Source organism: Canis lupus, chromosome 5, assembly GCF_011100685.1.
Source record: "Canis lupus familiaris isolate Mischka breed German Shepherd chromosome 5, alternate assembly UU_Cfam_GSD_1.0, whole genome shotgun sequence".
Taxonomy (NCBI): Eukaryota; Metazoa; Chordata; class Mammalia; order Carnivora; family Canidae; genus Canis; species Canis lupus.
Genome location: NC_049226.1, coordinates 57,172,589 through 57,193,534, shown reverse-complemented (window position 1 = coordinate 57,193,534; position 20,946 = coordinate 57,172,589). Strand labels below are relative to the sequence as shown.

Here is a 20,946-nt window from a genome sequence, read left to right as displayed (position 1 = left end):
CTTGGGTTTTCAGTGAAAACCAATGGGAACTAGAACAGGGATCCCAAACGTCAGCTTCCTGGGGTGGAGACCAGAGCCAGCTGCTGCTGAGCCATGGCCACGTAATGTGAAAACCCCCTCCTGCTGACCCTGTGGTGAGCACACTGGCTTCTGCACGCTCTCACTAGCACGCAGAGCTGGCTGCAGCGAGCCCAGGTCCTAGTTCCTCTGTGGGTAACAGCCACAGCTGCCAACATGCACCATTCCTGCTGCTTGGTGCTTGCCATTGGAGGCCAGTGAAGGCATGCCCTGCCCTTCCACCATCTGGGGAGACTGCCCTGCTGAGACAGGCCGAGGTGCCCACTGCCTGGGTTGGAGGCCACAGCAGCCAAGTGACCACAGAGTCAGGAAAGAATGGAAAGGGAACAGAAGGGCACAGTAATAAGGGTCCCTGCTGCTGACAGCAGGCTATTGGGCCCTTGCCTTCCTGCCCTCCCACCCAAGGTGTCCTCTCCACCCCAAAACTCCCAACATCCACTACCACTTAGGGAAAGGCCACTTGTGGAAGGGAAGGTGCCCCGCCCCTTCCAGGGTCTCTGCTGCACTAGGCCCCCTACCTCCTGAGGGTCCCAACCCTTACCTGTGGCAGGCCTTCAGTCAGGGACCCCTAATATAGTGATTGCTGGTTCCAGAGGTGGAGGACAGACATGTGGCATTTACTCAGGACAGGGATATACCGACATTCCTTTTTGTTTTTTGGGCCCCTGTGTGTAACCTAGAGGTGCTCCTGCCATCACCCAGCTAGTCAGGGCCCACACCATACTTTGTCTTGTGGACAAGGGTGTTAAAGGTTTCCCTCATGAATGAATGAACAGGGAAGCGTTGGGAAGGATATTTGGAGTGTTCACAGTTTTTGTCACACTGCACTGAAAATGACAGTGAAGTTTTTAAAGAAGGAAGCAGGTGGCTTCTGGAAGGCATCCCCCACGGCAGGTAACCCGCACTGAACCTGCCGCCTGGCTTGGCCTGCTTCCCACCTCCCAGAACAGAGTCCACCACACTGGGTATCTGAGTCCTCTGTTGAGTTCAGGCTCCTACCCTCTTCACTCTGTTGATCTCACATCCTGGTGGGATTTCTGATTGAGGCGCAGTCTGCTACCAGCCAGGCTTTGCAACCTCTCCATGGTGCCAAGCTGAAGCACTGGGGCATGTCACCTGCAGCCTGACTTCAAGGACGGAGGACAGAGGACATAGTCTCTGAGTCCTGCCCCCACTGAGTGAACCAGCCAACATGAGTGCCTCAGGCACTAATGGCTCCCTCATCTGATTTCCTCTCCCTGTTGTTCACGTCCTTGGCTCCCATCATCTCTTCTCTGGTTTTCCAGTTGGCTTCTTGACTGGAAAATGTAAAAATAGGCCCTCCTAGAGATCAATCTCTTGGACACAAAGAGCAATAATCACGTCTCATTAACTTCTGCCTACTTGAAAAAGCTTGCCATGATGATGGGTTAAAATTAGACCTTTAAAACTACAACCTTTTTTTTTTTTTAATCAATGCCCATATTTTCCACCAAAAACAAATAAAAAACTACAACCTTTTTATGAAGTTGACTTCCTGTGTCTAGAGGACAGGCAGGTGTGTGCTCGCCTGCATACCAAGCTCACCTCCACCATGAAGCTGTTTCTAATGAGACTTTCCCCAGGTTTCTATCCCCTTTCCTCTCTGCTTCCTTCAAAAACAACAGCGAAGAGGACTCGCTGGAGGTGGCTGGGGTGGCAGGATGTGCGTGGATCTGTGAGGACCAGGGGAAAGCACAGCTTCCACAGGGCCCTGCCCCTGCCCTTCGAGAATGTGGCTTCCATGGCCAGCTACTGATGGGATGTGAGCAGAGATCACATCTGCAGTCATCCTGTTGCAAGATGATTTCTGTTGCCTCTCTCATGGATGTGGTTATTTGAGTGTAACGAGATGGGCAGAGCCTGCTTCTGAGCCTCATGAGAGACCTGGGTCCAAGTCTCCTATGGAACCAACCACCTTGCATGTCACCTGCCCTGTCTCCTCTCACAAGTGGCTGTCTGCTAGTTTTGATTTTCCAGATTCTTGGATCAGAAACAAAATGAAGATTTTTTCTAAAGTATTACCAAACGTAATTTCCAACAAAACTGCTTTTGAGACATTGCCTCAGAACACAAGCTATGGTCAGCACTGCCCTCGCCTGGGGCTTACATTCCTTCTTCCATTGACTGGTCTCCGCCCTGAAGCCGTCCACATACTGCATGTCCAGGACAGTCCTGCCAGGAGACAAAACCCATGGCCTGTCTTGGCCATTTGTTGAATGAATGTATAGACATATGTTTTTTATTAGCTCTATGTAGTAGTGTTTATAGTATGTTCTTATTGAACCATTGAAGACATGCTTGTATCAACATTGACACTGGGTGTCATCACTTACTTGGTCATTTCCTACCATGTCCATGGTTGTTGTCTGTGCCTTTGCAAAAAAACACTTCAAACAGGTCTCAAGTCAGGTTATCTGCTACCTACATCGCTATCTAGAGATGTACGTATGTCTGGCTTTCAATGAAACTTCCACTGAAGAGCATAAAAAAATTAAAAAAAAATCCAAGTCATTATTTCCCGTGTATCAGCATTAAAATAATCTGCCCTGGGAAGCTGAGAAGATTCTTGCACAATCCAAAATGTGTCTTTAATTTGAGAAAAATATACATGGTGAATCAGAAACGGTCACATGCTGCACAAAAAACATCGGCCAAGTGCAGTTGTGCTTGTAACCTCCCCTGGAAATGCTCTTCCCAGAACCAGTGGGTTCTGGGCAGGCCAATAGGGTTGACGTGTGTACCACGGGGGTTTTTACATCCGAGTGATGTGCTTTCCCAAGGCCTGAAAGTATTTTCATGATTTCCCTGGGTTTGAATAATTAAACAAGGATATTATTGCAGATAAAAATCTTTTTTTGCCTTTGACCAACATCATACTAAGACCTTCATTCTTTCACAAAATCTGTACATGCTCTGGTTGGGTCCTCTTCATTTCCTTAGTTTATAAAAAAGGAATGCCCCAGCTACCTTGGTGAATCTGCCTGTTTCCTCTGTCCTGGCTGAGGAGCCAAGAGCAGAGGTGAGCTTGTGCTAACGACCCTGCTGCTTGGTTGAAACCTTTCGACTTTGCTGTCTCCGAAGAATTTCTTCCAGTTTTCCTGAGGGTTCCGATTCAGGGATTCATGGGCACTGGATCCTTCCCCAGATTCCAAACGGAATTGTAAGCTATTCTAACTGGTTTGAAACAAAACCAAACCACTTTTAAAAATATTTTTATTTGGGGGACACCTGGACGGCTCAGTGGTTGAGCGTCTGTCTTTGCCTCAAGGCGTGGCTGGCTCGCTGCATGAATCCCTCTATGTCTCTCGCCCCCCCCCCCCCCACGTATCTCTCATGAATAAATTTAAAAAATTTTTAAAGCAATCTCTAAACCCAATGTGGAGCTCAATCTACAATCTCGAGACGAAGTAACATGCTCCACCAACGGAGTCCACCAGGTACCCCAAATCTCCGCACCCCTCCCCTTTTGAGTAAAACATACTTATTGGCTGTTTCTAGTCTGTGTGCAGATGCGTGAGTTGAGTCTGAACCTGCCAAGGGGGCGTCCTCGACCCTAGGTCCGGGAGGGTCTGTCACCGAACCTTTCCCACACTGAAAAACTTGAAAATCACGTCCGTGATTGTCTACATCAGAACCAAGGTGTAGGGGCAGCCCCGGTGGCTCAGCGGGTTAGCGCCGCCTGCAGCCCTGGGCGTGATCCTGGAGACGCTGGATCGAGTCCCACGTCAGGCTCCCTGCATGGAGCCTGCTTCTCCCTCTGCCTGCGTCTCTGCCTCTCTCTTTCTCTGTCTCTATGAATAAATAATAAATAAAATCTTTAAAAAAAAAAAAAAGAACCAAGGTGTATTTGCTTTACACCCAACAAAACAGAATGGACAGCGCGCTGTGTTCAGACGATCAGCACTGTTGGACTCGTGACGTTCTGGTCTCCATCCTCCACCTGGAATTCGGGTTCTGCACCAACAGTGGGCGCGGACCATGTAAGTGCGTCCTCGCTGCCCTCCTGACCCCGGAAGCCGAGGACGGCAGTCTTCATCCACCGCCTCTCCCACTTCAGGTACCTTTCCTATAGACGCCCGTGCCCTCACTGTCCCTGGGGCCCTTTCCAACCGCAAAGCCTGGGAGGTAGGAGAAGGGACCGGGCGGGACCGGGGAGCTGGGGGAAGCGCTTGGGTCGGCCACTGCCGCGCGGGCTCCGGGACCGGAAGTGACGTGAGGCCGCGCGCCGGATGTCCTCGTCGCGAGGGGCGGCGGGCTACGCCCCCGTGCGCCATCTGTCCGCGCCGACGCAGGAAGTGGGGACGCTACTGGCGCGCGCCGGGCGCTGTTTCTCCTCAGGCTCCGGGACCGGCGGTAGCGGCGACGGTAGCAGCAGCGGCAACAGCACAGGGGTGAGTGGCGGAGGGCCGGAGCGGGCGGCAGGCGCAGCCGCCTCCCTGAGCTCTTGGGACCAAGCGGACCCCGCGCGGCGCTGGGCGTTGAGGCGGCGTCGGGCCCGAACCCGGGCTCGTGGCGGCCGAGCCGAGGGACAAGGGTCCCAGCCGCCGCCGCGTCGCAGCGCCCCACGCCGGCCGCCCGGACCCTCCTGACGTCAGACCTCGGGCGCGGGGGGCCGGGGAGCGGGCTCCGCACCAAGGGGCTGTCCTGCCACCGGGGCGCGGGGGCGGCCCCCACCCGTCCGGCAGCTCCCCTCACGCCCCCTTGACGGCGCCCCCCCCCCCCCGACGGCTGCCCCGACTACGCCCACTCCCATCACGGTAGTTGCCCTCACACCCGCCCCGACGACAACCTCTGCCGCCCCGTCGGCGCCTTCGCAGCCACACTGCCAGCGTCCTGCCCTTGCTCCAATTCTCTTCTCTTTGCAGTGTCTTAACTCCAATGGGTGATGAAAAGGACTCTTGGAAAGTGAAAACTTTAGATGAGATTCTTCAGGAAAAGAAAAGACGGAAGGAACAAGAAGAGAAAGCAGAGATAAAACGCTTAAAAAATGTAAGCCATGTTTTTTAAGTAAGTGGTTTTCTTAAAGGAGATTTAATTTCTTTGCCCTCGTTTTTCCATTAGAACAACGCTTCTTCGGTGAAGTTCTTTTGTACTTCCAAATGTCTCAGGTGAGCCCAAAATCTATTCTAAAATTAACAAAAACATTCAAATACTCAGTTTACATTGAAGACACGTTGATAACGTATTACAGCTGTGTGTAGATGGCAGGATCTACATGGAGCATGAAGTACTTTGAGCCTAAATTCATTAGTGCTATTGAACTAAATTTTCTCATATCAGTATTTCTGTTTGTGGCACCATCTCTAAGTTTGTTAAGGATAGTAGGAAGTTACGTTGGAATTAATATTCTGTCTTTTCCTTTTTTGGTTTGCATAACATATTTAGAGAAACTCTTGGTAATTTTGAAAGGGATATTGGCAGAAGTAGCTTCTGATAATGCTAGTCACCCTTAACTATTTCTGAGATAGCACAAAGTATTTGGCATAAAATATGCTTTAAGGCTCAATTTCAGGTTATATAAACAAGTAGCATACTTGGCAGAGTCTTAATATTCCTGATCCTGTATACTGGTTTCAGATTTTTCATCTCAGTTTCTGAATTTACAGAGTTTTAATCATAACGTTGTATGATTTGAGTGAATGTTTTTTATATTTCATAACATTGGTCCTTTCAAAATATATGTGAAACTTTGTTTTTGGATGTTGGCAAGGTTTGATTATCATTAAAAAGACACTTATCTGTGAGGAAAATGACTTTCTCTTGCTTCTTAGTCTGATGACCGGGATTCCAAGCGGGATTCCCTTGAGGAGGGGGAGCTGAGGGACCACCGCATGGAGATTACAATACGGAATTCGCCATACAGAAGAGAGGACTCCATGGAAGACAGGTGGGGGTGAGGTGCACAATGAGGAAGGTGTCCAGGCTACACATGTGCTTCACTGTGGAGGCAGGATTGGTCCCACCATTACTTTGAAACTGTAGTCGTTTTCTTTTTTATTTTATTTTATTACTTATTTGTCAGAAGAGGGAGGAAGAGCATGTGAGCACAAGCAAGGGGAATGGTAGGCAGAGGGGAAGCAAACTCCCTGCTGAACAAGGAGCCCCATGTAGGACTCATCCCAGGACCCTAGGATTATTACCTGAACTGAAGGCAGAAGCTTAACTACAGTGTCCCCTTAATCATGACTTTAGGTGTACCTCACAGTTGAGATGGACTCCGCATGGTATCAGTTGCTACCTCACATCTCTTATGAAAAGATTGAATGAGGGGTGACAGTGGCTCAGTTGAAGTGTCTGCCTTCAGCTCAGGTCATGATCTCAGGGTCCTGGGATCAAACCTCACATCAGGCTCTCTGCTCAGCAGGGAGTCTGTTTCTCCCTCTTCCTTTGCCCCTTCCTCTCCACAAGTGGTCTGTCTCTCACTTTCTTTCTCTCAAATAAATAAAATTTTTTAAAAAGAAGGAAAAGATTGAGTGTATATCCCTTTCCTTGCAGTTGTCATTTAGTCAAATCTACCCCATTCACAGGTTACATTTATTTATTCTTTATTACTTTTTAAGATTTTTATTTTTTTGGCGGGGGAAGAGTGTGTGAGCAGAGGGAGGGGCAGAAGCAGAGAAGGAGAGACAGACACCTCACTGAGCAGGGAGCCCGACGTGGGGCTTGATCCCAGGACTCTGAGATCATGACCTGAGCTGAAGGCAAGACATTTACAACTGAGTCCCCCAGGCGTCCCTCCCAAGGTACATTTACATAATTGTGCTGTGTGCTTTTGATGAGTAAAATCACTGCCTAAAATTGTACACAGATAAACCACACTACAGTACTGAAGTATATTAAGCAAGGCCTGTGGGCAGAAACATTTAGAAAAATGTTCTATCTAGCATTTCTTCCTGCCCCACTTGATTCCTTCTGTTTTTTTTTTTTTTTTTTACACTTGATTCCTTCTTGTATCCATCTTCAGCGCCCAATTATCCATCAAATAATTTTTTAAAAATTTTTATTTATTTATGGTAGTCACAGAGAGAGAGAGAGAGAGGCAGAGACACAGGCAGAGGGAGAAGCAGGCTCCATGCACAAGGAGCCCGACGTGGGATTCGATCCCGGGTCTCCAGGATCGCGCCCTGGGCCAAAGGCAGGCGCTAAACCGCTGCGCCATCCCGGGATCCCTCCATCAAATAATTAAAGCCAACCTAACCAGAAATTAAGAAACAGACGTAGGGATCCCTGGGTGGCGCAGCGGTTTAGCGCCTGCCTTTGGCCCAGGGCGCGATCCTGGAGACCCGGGATCGAATCCCACGTCGGGCTCCTTGTGCATGGAGCCTGCTTCTCCCTCTGCCTGTGTCTCTGCCTCTCTCTTCTCTCTGTGTGACTATCATAAATAAATAAATAAAGAAAGAAAGAAAGAAACAAACAAACAAACAAACAAACGTAGATCAAGAAGTCTCCCGGGATTTTGGTCATATAGGCCATTGAAGATATCATTGAGGGACATTTGGGGGTCATTAAATTACCATAATATCTTTTTTTTAACAGCATTGTTGATGTATAAATGATAAATTACATATATATGAAGCGTGCAGTTTGATGTATTCGTATACACTTGTGTGGTTGTCACTGTAATCCGGGTAATGAGCATGTCCATTGCCCTCTAAAGTTTCCTCAGAGAGACGTCGTTATACATACACATTGGTTTTTCACTTATACTTTTGATTTGAGTCTGTATTTAATAAGCAGTCTTGGCTTAAGTTTTGTAGTGTCCTGTTTAAAATGATGGTTTAGATTAAACTTTTTTGTATTCTGAACACTGCATTTTTCTGGGTTGGAGAAGCTCCATGGTGCTGTGATGTTCCTTGCATTACTTTCTTTACTATGATGTGACGCTGTTGTGTCTTATTTCAGAGGAGAGGAAGATGATTCTTTGGCTATCAAACCACCACAACAAATGTCTCGGAAAGAAAAAGCTCATCACAGGAAAGATGAAAAGAGGAAAGAGAAACGTAGGCATCGTAGCCATTCAGCGGAAGGGGGTACAGAAGCTTTATTTTTGAGTTTTTATTTATTTGTATCATGTTCAAGAATGGTCTGTTTCCTATATCATGATCTGCTGCTTTCTCCATAGCACAATTGAAAGAGAAGAGAAAGTGAAATTTTAGTTGAAAGCATAAATATTTTGTGGATCATTCTGATGTTTTTTTCCCCCCTTGTTATGTTTTGGGTTAGTTTAAATGTAATTCTGTCTTAATTCAACAAATATAGGGGATATATTTGCAATATTTATAGCAACTCAGTGTTGAATTAATTTAACTGGGGATAAAAAAGGATGATTGATGGAAGTCCAGATGGGTTTGATGTTCTACCATTATTATTAAAGAGTTCTTTTATGTTTAAGACCTTATGTATTTATTCACAAGAGACACAGAGGTAGAGACAAAAGCAGAGGGATAAGCAGGCTCCCTGTGGGGAGCCCAATACCAGACTTAATCCCAGGACCCTGGGATAACACCTTGAGCCAAAGGCAGATGCTCAACCACTGAGCTACCCAGACGTCCATATTAAGAGATTCTTAAGGATATTAATTAAGATGCCTTGGCATCTAGTTTTAATCTCATTGTTAAAAATGGCAGTTGATGAACAGGGTTCTGTCCCACCAGATGGAAATCCACCAGAAGGAGCTAAGCTTTGTCCTGTGTTCTTTATGAACAGTGCTGTTTGTTGGTTTTTAATTATGAAACTAGTATATAGCTGACCCTTGAACAACACGGGCTCAAATTCTGGGGTCTATTTGTATACGGCTATTTACTGGTAAACCCAGGATGGTACCACAAACCTTTTGCCTCTCTCCTTTTTAATATTTTATTTATTCATTCATGAAAAACATAGGCAGAAGGAGAAGCAGGTTCCCTGCAGGGAGCCCAATGCAGGACTTGATCCCAGGACCCCAAGATCACACACTCAACCCCTGAGCCACCCAGGTGTCCCTCCTAATTCTTCTAATGATATCTCTTTTCTGTAGCTTACAGGTTTGTAAGAGTACAGTAGGGAACACATATAACACACAAAAGAGGTGTTACTCAACTGTGTTGCCACTAAGACTTCTGATTAAATGTTCAGGCTCAGTTATCCTTGGATTTCTGACTGCACTGGGTGTCCGTGCTCCTGCTGTGTGTTGTTCAGGGGTCAGCTAGTGTCCAATCATAGTTTAATACAGAAAATTGAAAGACAAGGCAAGAGTTACAATTCTATTCAGTCATAATCACGTTATTTTTTCCTTGTTTGGAGCCCCACTGCATTGGGTTTTAAGTCCTCACTGTTTGTTTGTTTGTTTTTTTAAACATAAAATTGTGATCATTTTTCCAAGTCATTAATTAAATATTCTTTTCTTCATGGGGTATTTTATTTTATTTATTTTATTTTTTTTTTAAAGATTTTATTTATTTATTCTTGAGAGAGAGAAGGAGAGACAGAGCCAGAGACACAGGCAGAGGGAGAAGCAGGCTCCATGCACCGGGAGCCAGACGTGGGATTCGATCCTGGGTCTCCAGGATCACGCCCTGGGCCAAAGGCAGGCGCCAAACCGCTGCGCCACCCAGGGATCCCTCATGGGGTATTTTAAATTAAGTTTTGGGAGTTGGATCCCTTTATGTGACACTCTCTTTCTCCTTAGGGAAGCACGCTAGAGCAAAGGAAAAAGAACGAGAGCACGAGCGCCGGAAGCGACACCGAGAGGAGCAGGATAAGGCTCGCAGAGAGTGGGAGAGGCAGAAGAGGAGGGAGATGGCTCGGGAACACTCCAGGAGGGAGAGGTGAGTGAGCGCAATTTGCTAAGGAGCCTGAACTGAGCACTCCTGATGGCCAGCAGCCCCACAAAGTGACGAAAGACACACACAGTAACCTGGCAGCATAACACAGATGTGATGCAGAAGTGGTTTGGGAGCCCAGAGTCATGGTGCAGTATTGTAGGGTGGTGCTAACCAAGACATCTGTCCTGCGGGGATTGAGTTTTTACTGCATCTTTATTTATTATTATTTTTAAGATTTTATTTATTCATGAGAGGCGGCGCGCGCGCGCACACACACACACACACACACACACACACACGGGCGGGGTGGGTGGAGCAGAGATACAGGCAGAGGGAGAAGCAGGCTCCATGCAGGGAGCCCGATGTGGGACTTGATCCCGGGACTCCAGGATCATGCCCTGGGCTGAAGGCGGGCACTCAACCTGCTGAGCCACCTAGGCGTCCCTTTACTTCATCTGTAAAGACAGAAATGGGTGTGGGTCTTCCTGAGAAAAAATTGTGAAGGAAATGGAACTCTGTGTGTTGGTTTCCTACAGGTGGAGGCTGCTGGGGGAAGTACTTGGAGCAAGGGGGACGGCCTGGCCATTGTGTCTCGAGACCCTGTATAAGAGTGTGATTTGTACTTGAAGGAAGGGGCATTGCTAGCAGGAGCTGGGTCTATTAACTCAGACGCAGGAGTGAAGTTTCGAGGCCAAATGCATAATGATGGAAAGGGAAAGGAAGGTAGAATAGGAAGAAGTGATATTCATAGATCTTGTCAGCTGTTTCCTGGTAAGGGGGAGGAGGAATTGTAAATACCTTCTGAGCTTGGTACTTTAGGTTGGGGCATGCCTTGTGAGAAGGATGGGAGTGCTATGTACTATGTTTTCGTTGCAGTACTGTGTTCGAGTATAGTAAGGCCCTCTCGGAGGTAGCCCATTTCATGTATAGAAATTCTGACACACACACACACAAAAAAAAGAAATTCTGACACACACTCTGTGCCCAAGAGAAGTCTGATGTAGAGTGATTTCATCATTTGCTCTGGGCAAGTATTTATTGAGGCCCTGCTCTGTACTAAGCTCTGTTCTAGGTGGCCTAAGCCAGGAAAACCAAGGAAATACATTGCTTAGAGTTCTCTGCATCATAGCAGAAATAGACTGTGGTTTTTTTCAAACAAGGAAATCCTAAAGACTTTGTAGCAGCCTGGGAGCTGAGACACCAGACTCTTAGACATTAGTCTCCAACTACACATCTGTGTGTACTTGGATTCCGAAGAGAAAGCATCTCTTTAGCCCTAGATCTGTTCACATGGGCCAGTAGAAACCAAGTGTTCCAGATTAGCAAGAACTTGAAATGGAGCAACAGCAATTATACTCTGAAGAATGGAGAGAATTGATGAAAGATGAACAGAGCCTCAAAGGTCTGTGGGACAGCATTTTGTTCTAACATCCTATAATTGGCGATCCCAGGAGAGAAGGAAGCAGCACAAAGATTTTTTTTTATATAATGAAAAACATTTATACATTTAAGAAGCTCAGTACCCCAGTAGGATAAATATAAAGTCAAATCAAAGTGAAACTGGTGAAGGACACCTGGGTGGTTCAATGCTTGAGTGTCTGCCTTTGGCTCAGGGCGTGATCCTGGTCCCAGGATCGAGTACCGCATTGGGCTCTCTGCGAGGAGCATGCTTCTCCCTCATTCTGTCTGTCTGCCCCTCTCTCTGTGTCTCTCATGAATGAATGCTCCCTTTGTCTATCTGCCTCTCTATGTGTCTCATGAATTAATTAATTAGTTAAACAGTGAAACTGGTTTCACTTTTCACAGAAGAAAATCTAGAAAGGCAGCAGGAGAAAAAATTACATAAAAGGGGGGCTTTAGTGTGATTGGTGGCTGACTTCTCAGAATCAGTGGGGGGCAGAAGGCAGAAGGTAGTGGAATGGCATGGTCGCACTGCTGAAAGAAAACCTGGCAACTGGGAATTCTGTATCTAGCAAAACTGCTCTTCAAAAGTGAGGAGAGATAAAGATAAACTGGTGGAATCCATTGTTAGTAAGACCCACCTTAAATACTCAGAAAAGACCTTTGTTTTGAATGGAAATGACAGCAGAAAGTAATCCTATTCAGGAGGAAAGAGAAGCTCCAGAAATGGTAAAGGCATAGGTTAACATAACAGAATCTACAAATGTTCCTTATTAACCTAATAAGGTGCATACTGCTATTGCTAGAGCAACTGCTAGGAAAATAACCAACAAAGTAGTACAAACAGGTATTAACATGGCATTCTAAAAAATCCTTGTTTAAACCCAAAACGGGATCCCTGGGTGGCTCAGCGGTTTAGCACCTACCTTTGGCCCGGGACGTGATCCTGGAGACCCAGGATCGGGTCCCTTGTCGGGCTTCCTGAATGGAGCCTGCTGCACCCTCTGTGTCTCTGCCTGTCTCTCTCTCTGTGTGTCTCTCATAAATAAATAAATCTTAAAAAAAAAAAAAAAAAAAAGGGCAGAGAAACAGGACCTAAAAAAAAACAGAAAGAAGACATCAAAACAACAACAAAACTAAGTTCAGCCAAATCCGTAATTACATGAAACATGCAGTAGTTTCTATATCTCAAAGGGGTTCTTTGATAGCAAAGCAAGGTCCAGTATGTATGTTGTCTGTAAGGAAGACCTCTTAGAGTGAAGGACAAAAGTAGGGCAAAATTAAACGTGTGGACGGAGATGTATCATACCCACAGCAACCACAGAGCACCAGTGGCTCAGCAATAGGCATGGCATCAGAGTTCTCTAACAAGTCAGACCAGCACTGACACAGGCTTCCCAAAGACAGAAGGGTCTGTACGTCAGGAAGAAGTGATGGTAGCGAAAGAGTATGTGCCTGACAGCAGAAAGAATACATGATGCAAAAACAAACAGCTGAAAGAAATAGGCAGTTCATCAAATCTAATTGGAAATTTCAGTCCCGATACTCTTGTTGATAGAACAACTAGACAAAACAAGGATGTAAGGTGTCTAGAAAGTAGCCTGTACCGGCTCAGTCTCACCTGCATACAGCACTCCATCCACAGCTGCAGAGTACACACTCACTTCAAGAGGGGATATTGTCCAACACAGATCACATGTGGTCCACACAACAAGTTTCAAATCCCAGAGAATTAAAATTGTACAAAGCACACCTTACCACAAAAGGATTAAAGTAGAAATCAACACAAAGCTGGGGAAATCCTCAACTTTGAATGTTCGGATATTCAACAGTCTTTTTCCAAATCACCCATGACCCAAAGAAGAAATTAAAAGGAAAAGCAGGGGCACTGGGTGGTTTAGTCAGTTAAGCGTCTGACTCTTGATCTCAGGGTCATGAGTTCAAGCCCTGCTTTGGGCGCCTCACTGAGCATGGAACTTAAAAAAAAAAAAAACTTGAACTGCAGGAAAAACACAGCATGCCAAAAGTTAGGGATACAGAAAAAGCCGTGTTGTAGAGTGAGATGTTTTGGTTTTTAAGCACTGATAAACAGAAAAGGAAATTGTCAGTCAGCATCCTGAGCTACCCCCAGAAAGCAGAAGAGAGAAGCAGGCTCAACCCAAAGCAAGCAGAAGGAATGTCCACAGAATCCCAAGCAGAGAAACAGTTTCGTGGGGCAGGCTAGAAGCTAGCCACAGATGGGCATGAGGGGCCATATCAGCTGATGGAAATGTTTTAAAACTGGCTTGTGATGATTACACAATTTTATAAATATATGAAAAATGGAATTCTGTGGTTGGATTTCATGTGTTAAATTAGTTTTTATTTTGCAACAGTTTGGACTCTGGGCACATACAGAATAGTTCTAGAATCCCAGCCTTCTGCAGTGGTAACCTCTGATGGGCCCCAAGTTGGTACCAGTGATTGTACCACAGGCCTTGTTCCATTTTCACCATTCTTTATGCTCATTTCTGTTTGTGTGTACTGATACTCTTTTTTTCTTTTTTAAAAATATATTAGCTTTTTTTTTTTAAGATTTTATTTATTTATTCATGAGAGATACACACAGGCTCGTGGAGCCTGCCTCTCCCTCTGCCTGTGTCTCTGCCTTTCTCTGTGTGTGTGTCTCTCATGAATAAATAAAATCTTTTTAAAAAATAAATTTAAAAAAATAAAAAGCTCAAAAAAAAATAAAAATAAATAAAAATAAAAATAAAAATAAATAAAAAGCTCTTTATGGTGCACCTGAGTGGCTTAGTTGGTTAAGTCTCTGCCTTTGGCTCAGGTTATGCTCTCAGGGTTCTGTGATCAAGCCTTGTGTTGGGCTTCCTGCTCAGCGGGGAGTCTGCTTCTCCCTCTGCCACTCACTTTAATTGTTCTCTCTCTTTGTCAAATAAAATCTTTAAAGAGCCCTTTATGGATTGAACAACCTAAATGGCGATTTTTAAATTTCAGCAAAAAGCTCTTGGGGTAAAAAAAGAAAACTTTGTGTTTGCGGAGAGAGAGAGTTGGGCTGTGCTTGTTGCAGGGACCGCCTTGAGCAGCTGGAGAGGAAGCGGGAGAGGGAACGGAAGATGCGTGAGCAGCAGAAAGAGCAGCGGGAACAGAAAGAACGGGAGCGGCGCGCTGAGGAGCGACGCAAGGAACGCGAGGCCCGGAGGGAAGGTGTGTGGGGGCGCACTCTGCGGTTGGGGTGCTGTTCCCATGGGTGAGCTCAGGGCTGCGTAGTGACCCTGAAGGATGAAGTGCTCTGGATGGTGGCAGAGCCAAGTGGGGACAGGCCGTGGGGCTCAGGCTGGGGAAGGCCACAGTTCCTTGAGGTATGAGGTGAGGGTGTGCAGCCACAGGACCTTCCCAGGCCTGGTTCTGGACAGCTGCACCAGGTGCCACATGTCACTTGTGTCTGCTGCCCACGCTGGTGAGGCATAGGCTTGAAGAGGTAGGTGGTGGCTCTCTCTTTTCTGACCAATAGAGAAGATTCTGGAAGGTCCATGTGGGTCCTCAGAAAGAGTTCGCTGCCTCCATGCCAGTGCGGCCAGGGCTATGAGTACGTGTAGTGCGTCACCACCAGCCAGGGTGTGGGTGGGATCTGATCGAGGTTGGGCTCTGCTGGAGATGGTGCTGCCACACCACCTCCCACTGTGTTTGGCGCCCCAGTTTCTGCACATCACCGAACGATGAGAGAAGACTATGGTGACAAAGTGAAAGCAAGCCACTGGAGTCGCAGCCCGCTACGGCCACCTCGGGAAAGGTTTGAGCTGACGGACGGCCGGAAGCCAGGTGAGGGTGCGCAGAACCTCCTGGGGTCAGCCTGCGACAGCTTTCTGGTGACAAATAGTCTAGCACAAAATTCACTCTTTTTGTGCAATGAAATGATAGGCTCAAGTGTTTTCGTATCGTGTGGTGGGACCATCATTTGTGTGAAGCCTATTTGTCTGTTGGTGGGGACATTGGTTACAGGTCTTTGAGAGCAGTGTGGGTGAGCTGTGTTGTCCTACAGACCACAGTCTCTGCGAGAGACTGATGGAGCTGCCATCAGGTCTTGTTTATTGTAAAATGTTTTCCATGTTCACCTTTGATGGTTTGTTTCGTAAGTAAAAGAAGAGAAAATGGAAGAGAGAGACCTGCTGTCTGATCTACAAGACGTCAGTGATAGTGAAAGGAAAAGCAGCTCTGCCGAGTCCTCATCAGGTAACCACCGGCTCTGCTGCCACACGGGGAGGGCCCACCACCCCCTGCCATGCACTTCCAGCTGTTTTCTTCCTGAAGCGGAGTCGGGGTCGGGTTCAGAGGAGGAGGAGGAGGAAGAAGAGGAGGAGGAAGAGGAGGAAGAGGAGGAGGGGAGCAGCAGTGAAGAATCAGAGGAGGAGGAGGAAGAGGAAGAGGAGACAGGAAGCAACTCCGAGGATGCGTCTGGGCAGTCGGCTGGTGAGGAGGGCACAGGGCACCATGGTTTCATTTGGTGTTTAGAAACGAGAGAAATCATTTGAACTCTTGATTTAAAAATATTTCCAAACAGAAAATCCTATGGTATCTGGGACTCACATGAGACTCTAAAATTGATTATTTACAGTGGTTCTTGCTTTCCATTAGCTGAAGGAGATCCTGTTTGTGCCTCTAGAGGTTCTGGAGAGCCCTAGAAAGAGGCAGAACCCAAACTTGTGTGGTGCGGGGGCCTTGCAGGTCTGAGCAGACGTCCTCTCTGTCTTACAGAGGAAGTGAGTGAGGACGAGATGAGTGAGGACGGGGAGCGGGAGAGCGAGAACCACGTCCTTGTTGGTGAGCGGCATCCCTGTTGGATGGTCCGTCCCTCCACTGCCCCTTGGCACTGCAGCCCTTTCTGAAGCAAGTAGATCACCGTCTTGTGTGCGTAGCCTGACCCAGAGACATAAGCAGCCAACTCCCTGAGAGATGCGCTTGTGACTGTGGAGGGCCAGCATCCCTTCCTGGGGCCATACTGAGCATTGTCCGGAGTGTCACCATGGCTTAGATGTGGCAGGGAGGTGCCCTCAGGCCCTGAGACAAGTCCTGGGTGTGCTGCCTCTGAGCACAGTCAGCACCTCCTGGTGCTCACAGCTGAGCTGGTAAACCCCAAGACCCCAGCGCCCTCTGTCCAGGATGGTGGGATACGCAGCCCGTATACAGCATCCACATGCCCTCACTGTTCCCCCTGCCCCAGGGCAGGAGAGGGGTGATGACGATGCTTGTTCCTGGTTCCATAATTGGGTTTAATTTTTGAAGTTCCAGAGTCCCGATTTGATCGAGACTCCGGTGACAGTGAGGAAGGGGAGGAAGAAGCCGGTGAGGGCACTCCACAGAGCAGTGCCCTGACTGAAGGAGACTTCGTGCCCGACTCTCCTGCCTTGTCACCCATTGAACTCAAACAGGAGCTGCCCAAGTACCTCCCTGCCCTGCAGGTCAGACGTCCTCCCCACCCCGGGGTTATTTCAGCTTTGCTGATTGTGGACAAGGCCGGTAGCTAAGAACACATGGGGGGGGCCCCTGGTGGGTATCTGCCACCAGGGTCATACATGCAGCCAGGGAAGCCAGGGCTTTGGAGATGGGGTGCTGTGGGTGCTACTGCCCTCAGTGTTCTCTTATTGTGGGGCCTGCAGGCCAGGCCTGGCTCAGAAGGATGGGTCCTTCTGAGGTTTTGTTCATGTTGGTTTTATCTCTTAAGAAGCATATCCTCACTGAAGAAACTGGAGAGGAGGGCTACTCCTGGCACCACCCCCAGATTCCAGGCAGGGTTTACTGCATGTGTAAGTACGGCTGCAGCTGCTGCATCCTCACAACCTGCTGCTTTCCAGGGCTGTCGAAGTGTGGAGGAATTCCAGTGCCTGAACAGGATCGAAGAAGGCACTTATGGGGTAGTGTACAGAGCAAAGGACAAGAAGACAGGTGTGTACAGTGTTGGGGTGTCCCCCGAGGGGGGAAGGGGAGATGTGGCACAGAGAACCTATCCTCAGGCAGGAAGGAGTTTCTTCTGAGGAACATTGTCCATGGGTGTACCCACTGCAATTTCTCGGGCCCAACCTGTCATGTTTACTGTGCACAGCGTCTCCGAGGCCATCTGCAGGCACTGCGACAGAGGCAGGGTGTCCTGCTGGAGCCACAGCCAGTTTGCAGGTACTGAGATCCAGGCGTGGCTGTCCTGGCCTTTGGCACCCTCGGTGTCAAGGTCCTTGAACACAGTTCCAATTCTCCTGGGAGTCCTCCCTCCCCAGATGCCTGGGTATGGACTCATCTTACCTGTGAGCGCCAGCTAATGACTCGTGGGCCCATGAGCAGTTGACTTGTTGGTGCCTGTGGAGTCCAGAGGTCAGCCAGACCATGAGGCTCTGCACTTGCTTGGTTGTGACAGCAGGTACTTCGGCCCCATAGCAGAGTATGGAGTCTGGTGAGCGGTAGCACCTGAGCAGGTGTGTGAGCCATGGACCGGAAGTTTCCCCAGCACCCGAAGCTGGGTATTGGAAACTCAGGGAAGCCACCTAAGACCCTGGTGGATGTTTCTGTGTTGAAATGTTGAGGTTTGCTGAGTCTCATTGCAAATCACAGAGAGAAATGGGAAAATTCTCAGCTATTTTGGACAAAAGCTGGTCTAGAAATAGGCCTAATGTTTCTGTTGGGCAACAGATTTGGGCTTTTTTATGTGGTGCTGATGTGATACGGGACTTTCCAATTAAAACAAGGCTTTTCAGTGCAAAACAAACGCTTCCCAGGTCCCAGCCAAATGTGTGTATGTAAAAGGTTTTCTCAGACTGTCTCTGAATCATTTTCAGATGAAATTGTGGCCTTGAAGCGGCTGAAGATGGAGAAGGAGAAAGAGGGCTTCCCGATCACATCTCTCAGAGAGATCAACACCATCCTGAAGGCGCAGCACCCCAATATCGTCACTGTCCGGGTATGGCAGCCCCCAAAATGTCCATGCCTTGATGCTCATCACATGGTCTAGTTCCCTACCGTCTCTGCATGCCCATGCCCCAGGAATCAACCACTGCATGGGTGGAGCCTGAGAGGAGCAGGGCACCCACAGACCGGCTTTCCTTCTCTAGGAAATTGTCGTGGGCAGCAATATGGACAAGATCTACATAGTGATGAACTACGTGGAACATGACCTCAAAAGCCTGATGGAGACCATGAAGCAGCCTTTCCTGCCAGGTGGGGCCCTCTGGCCAGTGTCTCCAACGAGAAACATCCCATGCTTGGGCTGCCCAAGCTGCAGGCCGTGTCCCTGACCTTGTAACTCTGACCTCCTCATGCTGTGCACGAGTGTTTGCGCATGTGAGGGTCATGCTGAGCTGGGAGCCTCCCCAGGATGGACACACCCCAAGAAGCCTGGTCGCTCCTGAGGTGGGTAGATAACCTGGGACTGACCCTTTGCTCTCTAGGGGAGGTGAAGACCCTGATGATCCAGCTGCTGCGTGGGGTGAAGCACTTACATGACAACTGGATCCTGCACCGGGACCTCAAGACATCCAACCTGCTGCTGAGCCACGCCGGCATCCTCAAGGTAATAGGGCTCACCCCATGGGGCCCCTGATGCCCGGGCCTCGGGGGCCTGCCCATAGCCCACCCTCCATCCTTGCAGGTTGGGGACTTTGGCCTGGCAAGGGAGTATGGGTCCCCTCTGAAGGCCTACACTCCAGTCGTGGTGACCCTGTGGTACCGTGCCCCAGAGCTGCTGCTGGGTGCCAAGGTGAGTGCCGGGGGCTGTGGGGGCCTAACCTGCGCTCACTGCCCCACCAGCCCTGAGTGTGCCCCCTGGCCTCCCAGGAGTACTCCACGGCTGTGGACATGTGGTCGGTGGGCTGCATCTTTGGGGAGCTGCTGACTCAGAAGCCACTATTCCCTGGGAAGTCGGAAATCGATCAGATCAACAAAGTGTTTAAGGTTTGTCTGTGGCTCCTACCTGCAGGGCATCCTGTGAGGTGTACGCAGGCACCCCAAACCAGATCCTTCCCTGCAGGCTGTGGCTGCTCTGAGACATCTCTCTCTGTCTCTCTCTCAGGACCTGGGGACCCCCAGTGAGAAAATCTGGCCTGGCTACAATGACCTCCCCGCAGTCAAGAAGATGACCTTTACTGAATACCCCTATAATAATCTCCGCAAACGCTTTGGGGCCCTGCTCTCAGACCAGGGTTTCGATCTCATGAACAAGTGTGTAAACATGCAGGGCGTGCGCCCCCTATGCCCCAGCCCACGCCCACCCCTACCCCTGTGCCAAGTGTCAATTGCTCTTGTCCTCCCAGGTTCCTGACCTACTTCCCTGGGCGGAGAGTCAGTGCAGAGGATGGCCTCAAGCATGAGTACTTCCGAGAGACGCCCCTCCCCATCGACCCGTCGATGTTCCCCACGTGGCCCGCCAAGAGTGAGCAGCAAAGGGTGAAGCGTGGCACGAGCCCACGGCCGCCGGAAGGAGGCCTAGGCTACAGCCAGCTGGTGAGGGGCAGGGCTAGCAGAGGAGGAGGGAAGGTGTGGGGGTTCCCTGAGGCGGGGCTGGCCCAGCCGGGGCCCCACGGCACCACTTGCTCCCCAGGGCGACGACGACCTGAAGGAGACGGGTTTCCACCTCACGACCACAAACCAGGGGGCCTCAGCCGCGGGCCCTGGCTTCAGCCTCAAGTTCTGAGGTTCTGTACGGAGCCCACCCCAGCCCCATGGGGGCCGCTCAGGAACACTCGGCGGGGGTCGGTGCTGGAGGCAGCATGCAGGTCCAGACCCAAGCCCTGCTTTGTGTGTACTCAGCTGCCACAGGCTGGGACGGCCCTGGATCTCCACCTCAAGTCTCAGACTGCCTGTTCTGTTTGCTTTTCCACGTTTCATTTTTATTTTATCTTGGCTTGTAAATTTGTAGAATTAAATCACATTTTCCTTGTTGTGGAAGGAAAGGCTATATTTTTTCAGATGTGTCAGACTTGCCCTGCAAGGAGTGGGCGGGCATCAGTAGGTGGCCAGTGTGGACAGCATATCCCCGACACGCAGACTTGTATGCTGACCCCTGGGGGCTGTGGTGTGAGAATATAGCCTTGATTTGGAATGGAGCCGTGGGGTGGGTGTGGGGGGGATTTTTCTACTTTTAATCTTCACTCTCCTGCTTCACACCTTCCTGCCCCTCAGGGCATCCACAGACCCAGGCACCCCAGAGCCTGGTGTGTGAGCCCTTGGCCACAGTGAGTTTTGTACAAGATCATTAACGCATTTTAAGACCACAGTAAAATATTCCTGGAGGAAAGCTGTGGTATGTCCTTTTCAGCCCCTAGGGGACTGGTCCTTCACTCGTGCTGCCTGGAGGGGCCTCAGGCCCATGCTCTCTGGAAAAAGGATGGTGGGAGGGTGGGAGGAAGGATGCCTCTGACCCATGTGTCCCGCCAGGTCTCCAGCTCCCAGTCTAGCTGGACAGGGTGTAGCTCTGGCAAAGGGGGCCACCTGCCCTTGCGGGGGCCTTCCACCTGCCCCTTGTATTGGCACTACCACAGATCCTGTCTGGGGCCCCACTCCTGGGCCTCACTTGCCCCAACCCCCATCCCTCTCCCCCCAGAGGCCTGCCCTTCACAGCCTTCCTGCCTCACCCATCCCTGAGCAAACCTACCACATACCCAGG

The 20,946-nt window shown here is 49.1% G+C and overlaps 2 protein-coding genes across 13 annotated transcripts in view; both read left to right on the top strand.

Moving 5' to 3' along the window:
* The window catches only part of LOC489590 (solute carrier family 35 member E2A), a 23,778-nt gene extending 21,126 nt beyond the window's left edge, over positions 1–2,652 (top strand). For all 9 annotated transcript variants that reach the window (XM_038537641.1, XM_038537646.1, XM_038537642.1 and 6 more), the window contains one exon: positions 1–2,652. This exon is cut by the window's left edge and continues 377 nt beyond it. The gene's annotated coding sequence lies outside the window, so the exon portion shown is untranslated.
* Positions 2,653–4,350: 1,698 nt separating this feature from the next.
* Positions 4,351–20,228, top strand: LOC489591 (cyclin-dependent kinase 11B). Of its 4 annotated transcripts, none has more exons than XM_038537632.1 (20): positions 4,351–4,490; positions 4,965–5,088; positions 5,871–5,986; positions 8,002–8,129; positions 9,767–9,905; positions 14,371–14,507; positions 15,000–15,122; positions 15,444–15,533; positions 15,612–15,770; positions 16,056–16,121; positions 16,584–16,759; positions 17,153–17,243; positions 18,125–18,246; positions 18,398–18,503; positions 18,734–18,855; positions 18,934–19,041; positions 19,119–19,235; positions 19,354–19,502; positions 19,595–19,784; positions 19,882–20,228. In XM_038537632.1, the coding sequence occupies exons 2-20, from the start codon at positions 4,978–4,980 to the stop codon at positions 19,972–19,974; spliced, it is 2,343 nt and encodes a 780-aa protein (XP_038393560.1). In that variant the 5' UTR covers positions 4,351–4,490; positions 4,965–4,977; the 3' UTR covers positions 19,975–20,228. The 4 variants fall into 4 exon arrangements, with proteins under 4 accessions (XP_038393560.1, XP_038393559.1, XP_038393558.1 ...); XM_038537631.1 differs by having other exon boundaries at positions 15,438–15,533; positions 16,590–16,759; XM_038537630.1 differs by having other exon boundaries at positions 15,438–15,533.
* Positions 20,229–20,946: the final 718 nt, after the last annotated feature.

Bases quoted from the DNA above. Each gene is read 5' to 3' on its own strand.
- LOC489591 (XM_038537630.1), top strand. From the start codon at position 4,978: ATGGGTGATGAAAAGGACTCTTGGAAAGTGAAAACTTTAGATGAGATT. The intron at 19,042-19,118 runs GTGAGTGCCGGG...CTGGCCTCCCAG, and splicing joins AGCTGCTGCTGGGTGCCAAG to GAGTACTCCACGGCTGTGGA. The intron at 19,236-19,353 runs GTTTGTCTGTGG...TCTCTCTCTCAG, and splicing joins AGATCAACAAAGTGTTTAAG to GACCTGGGGACCCCCAGTGA.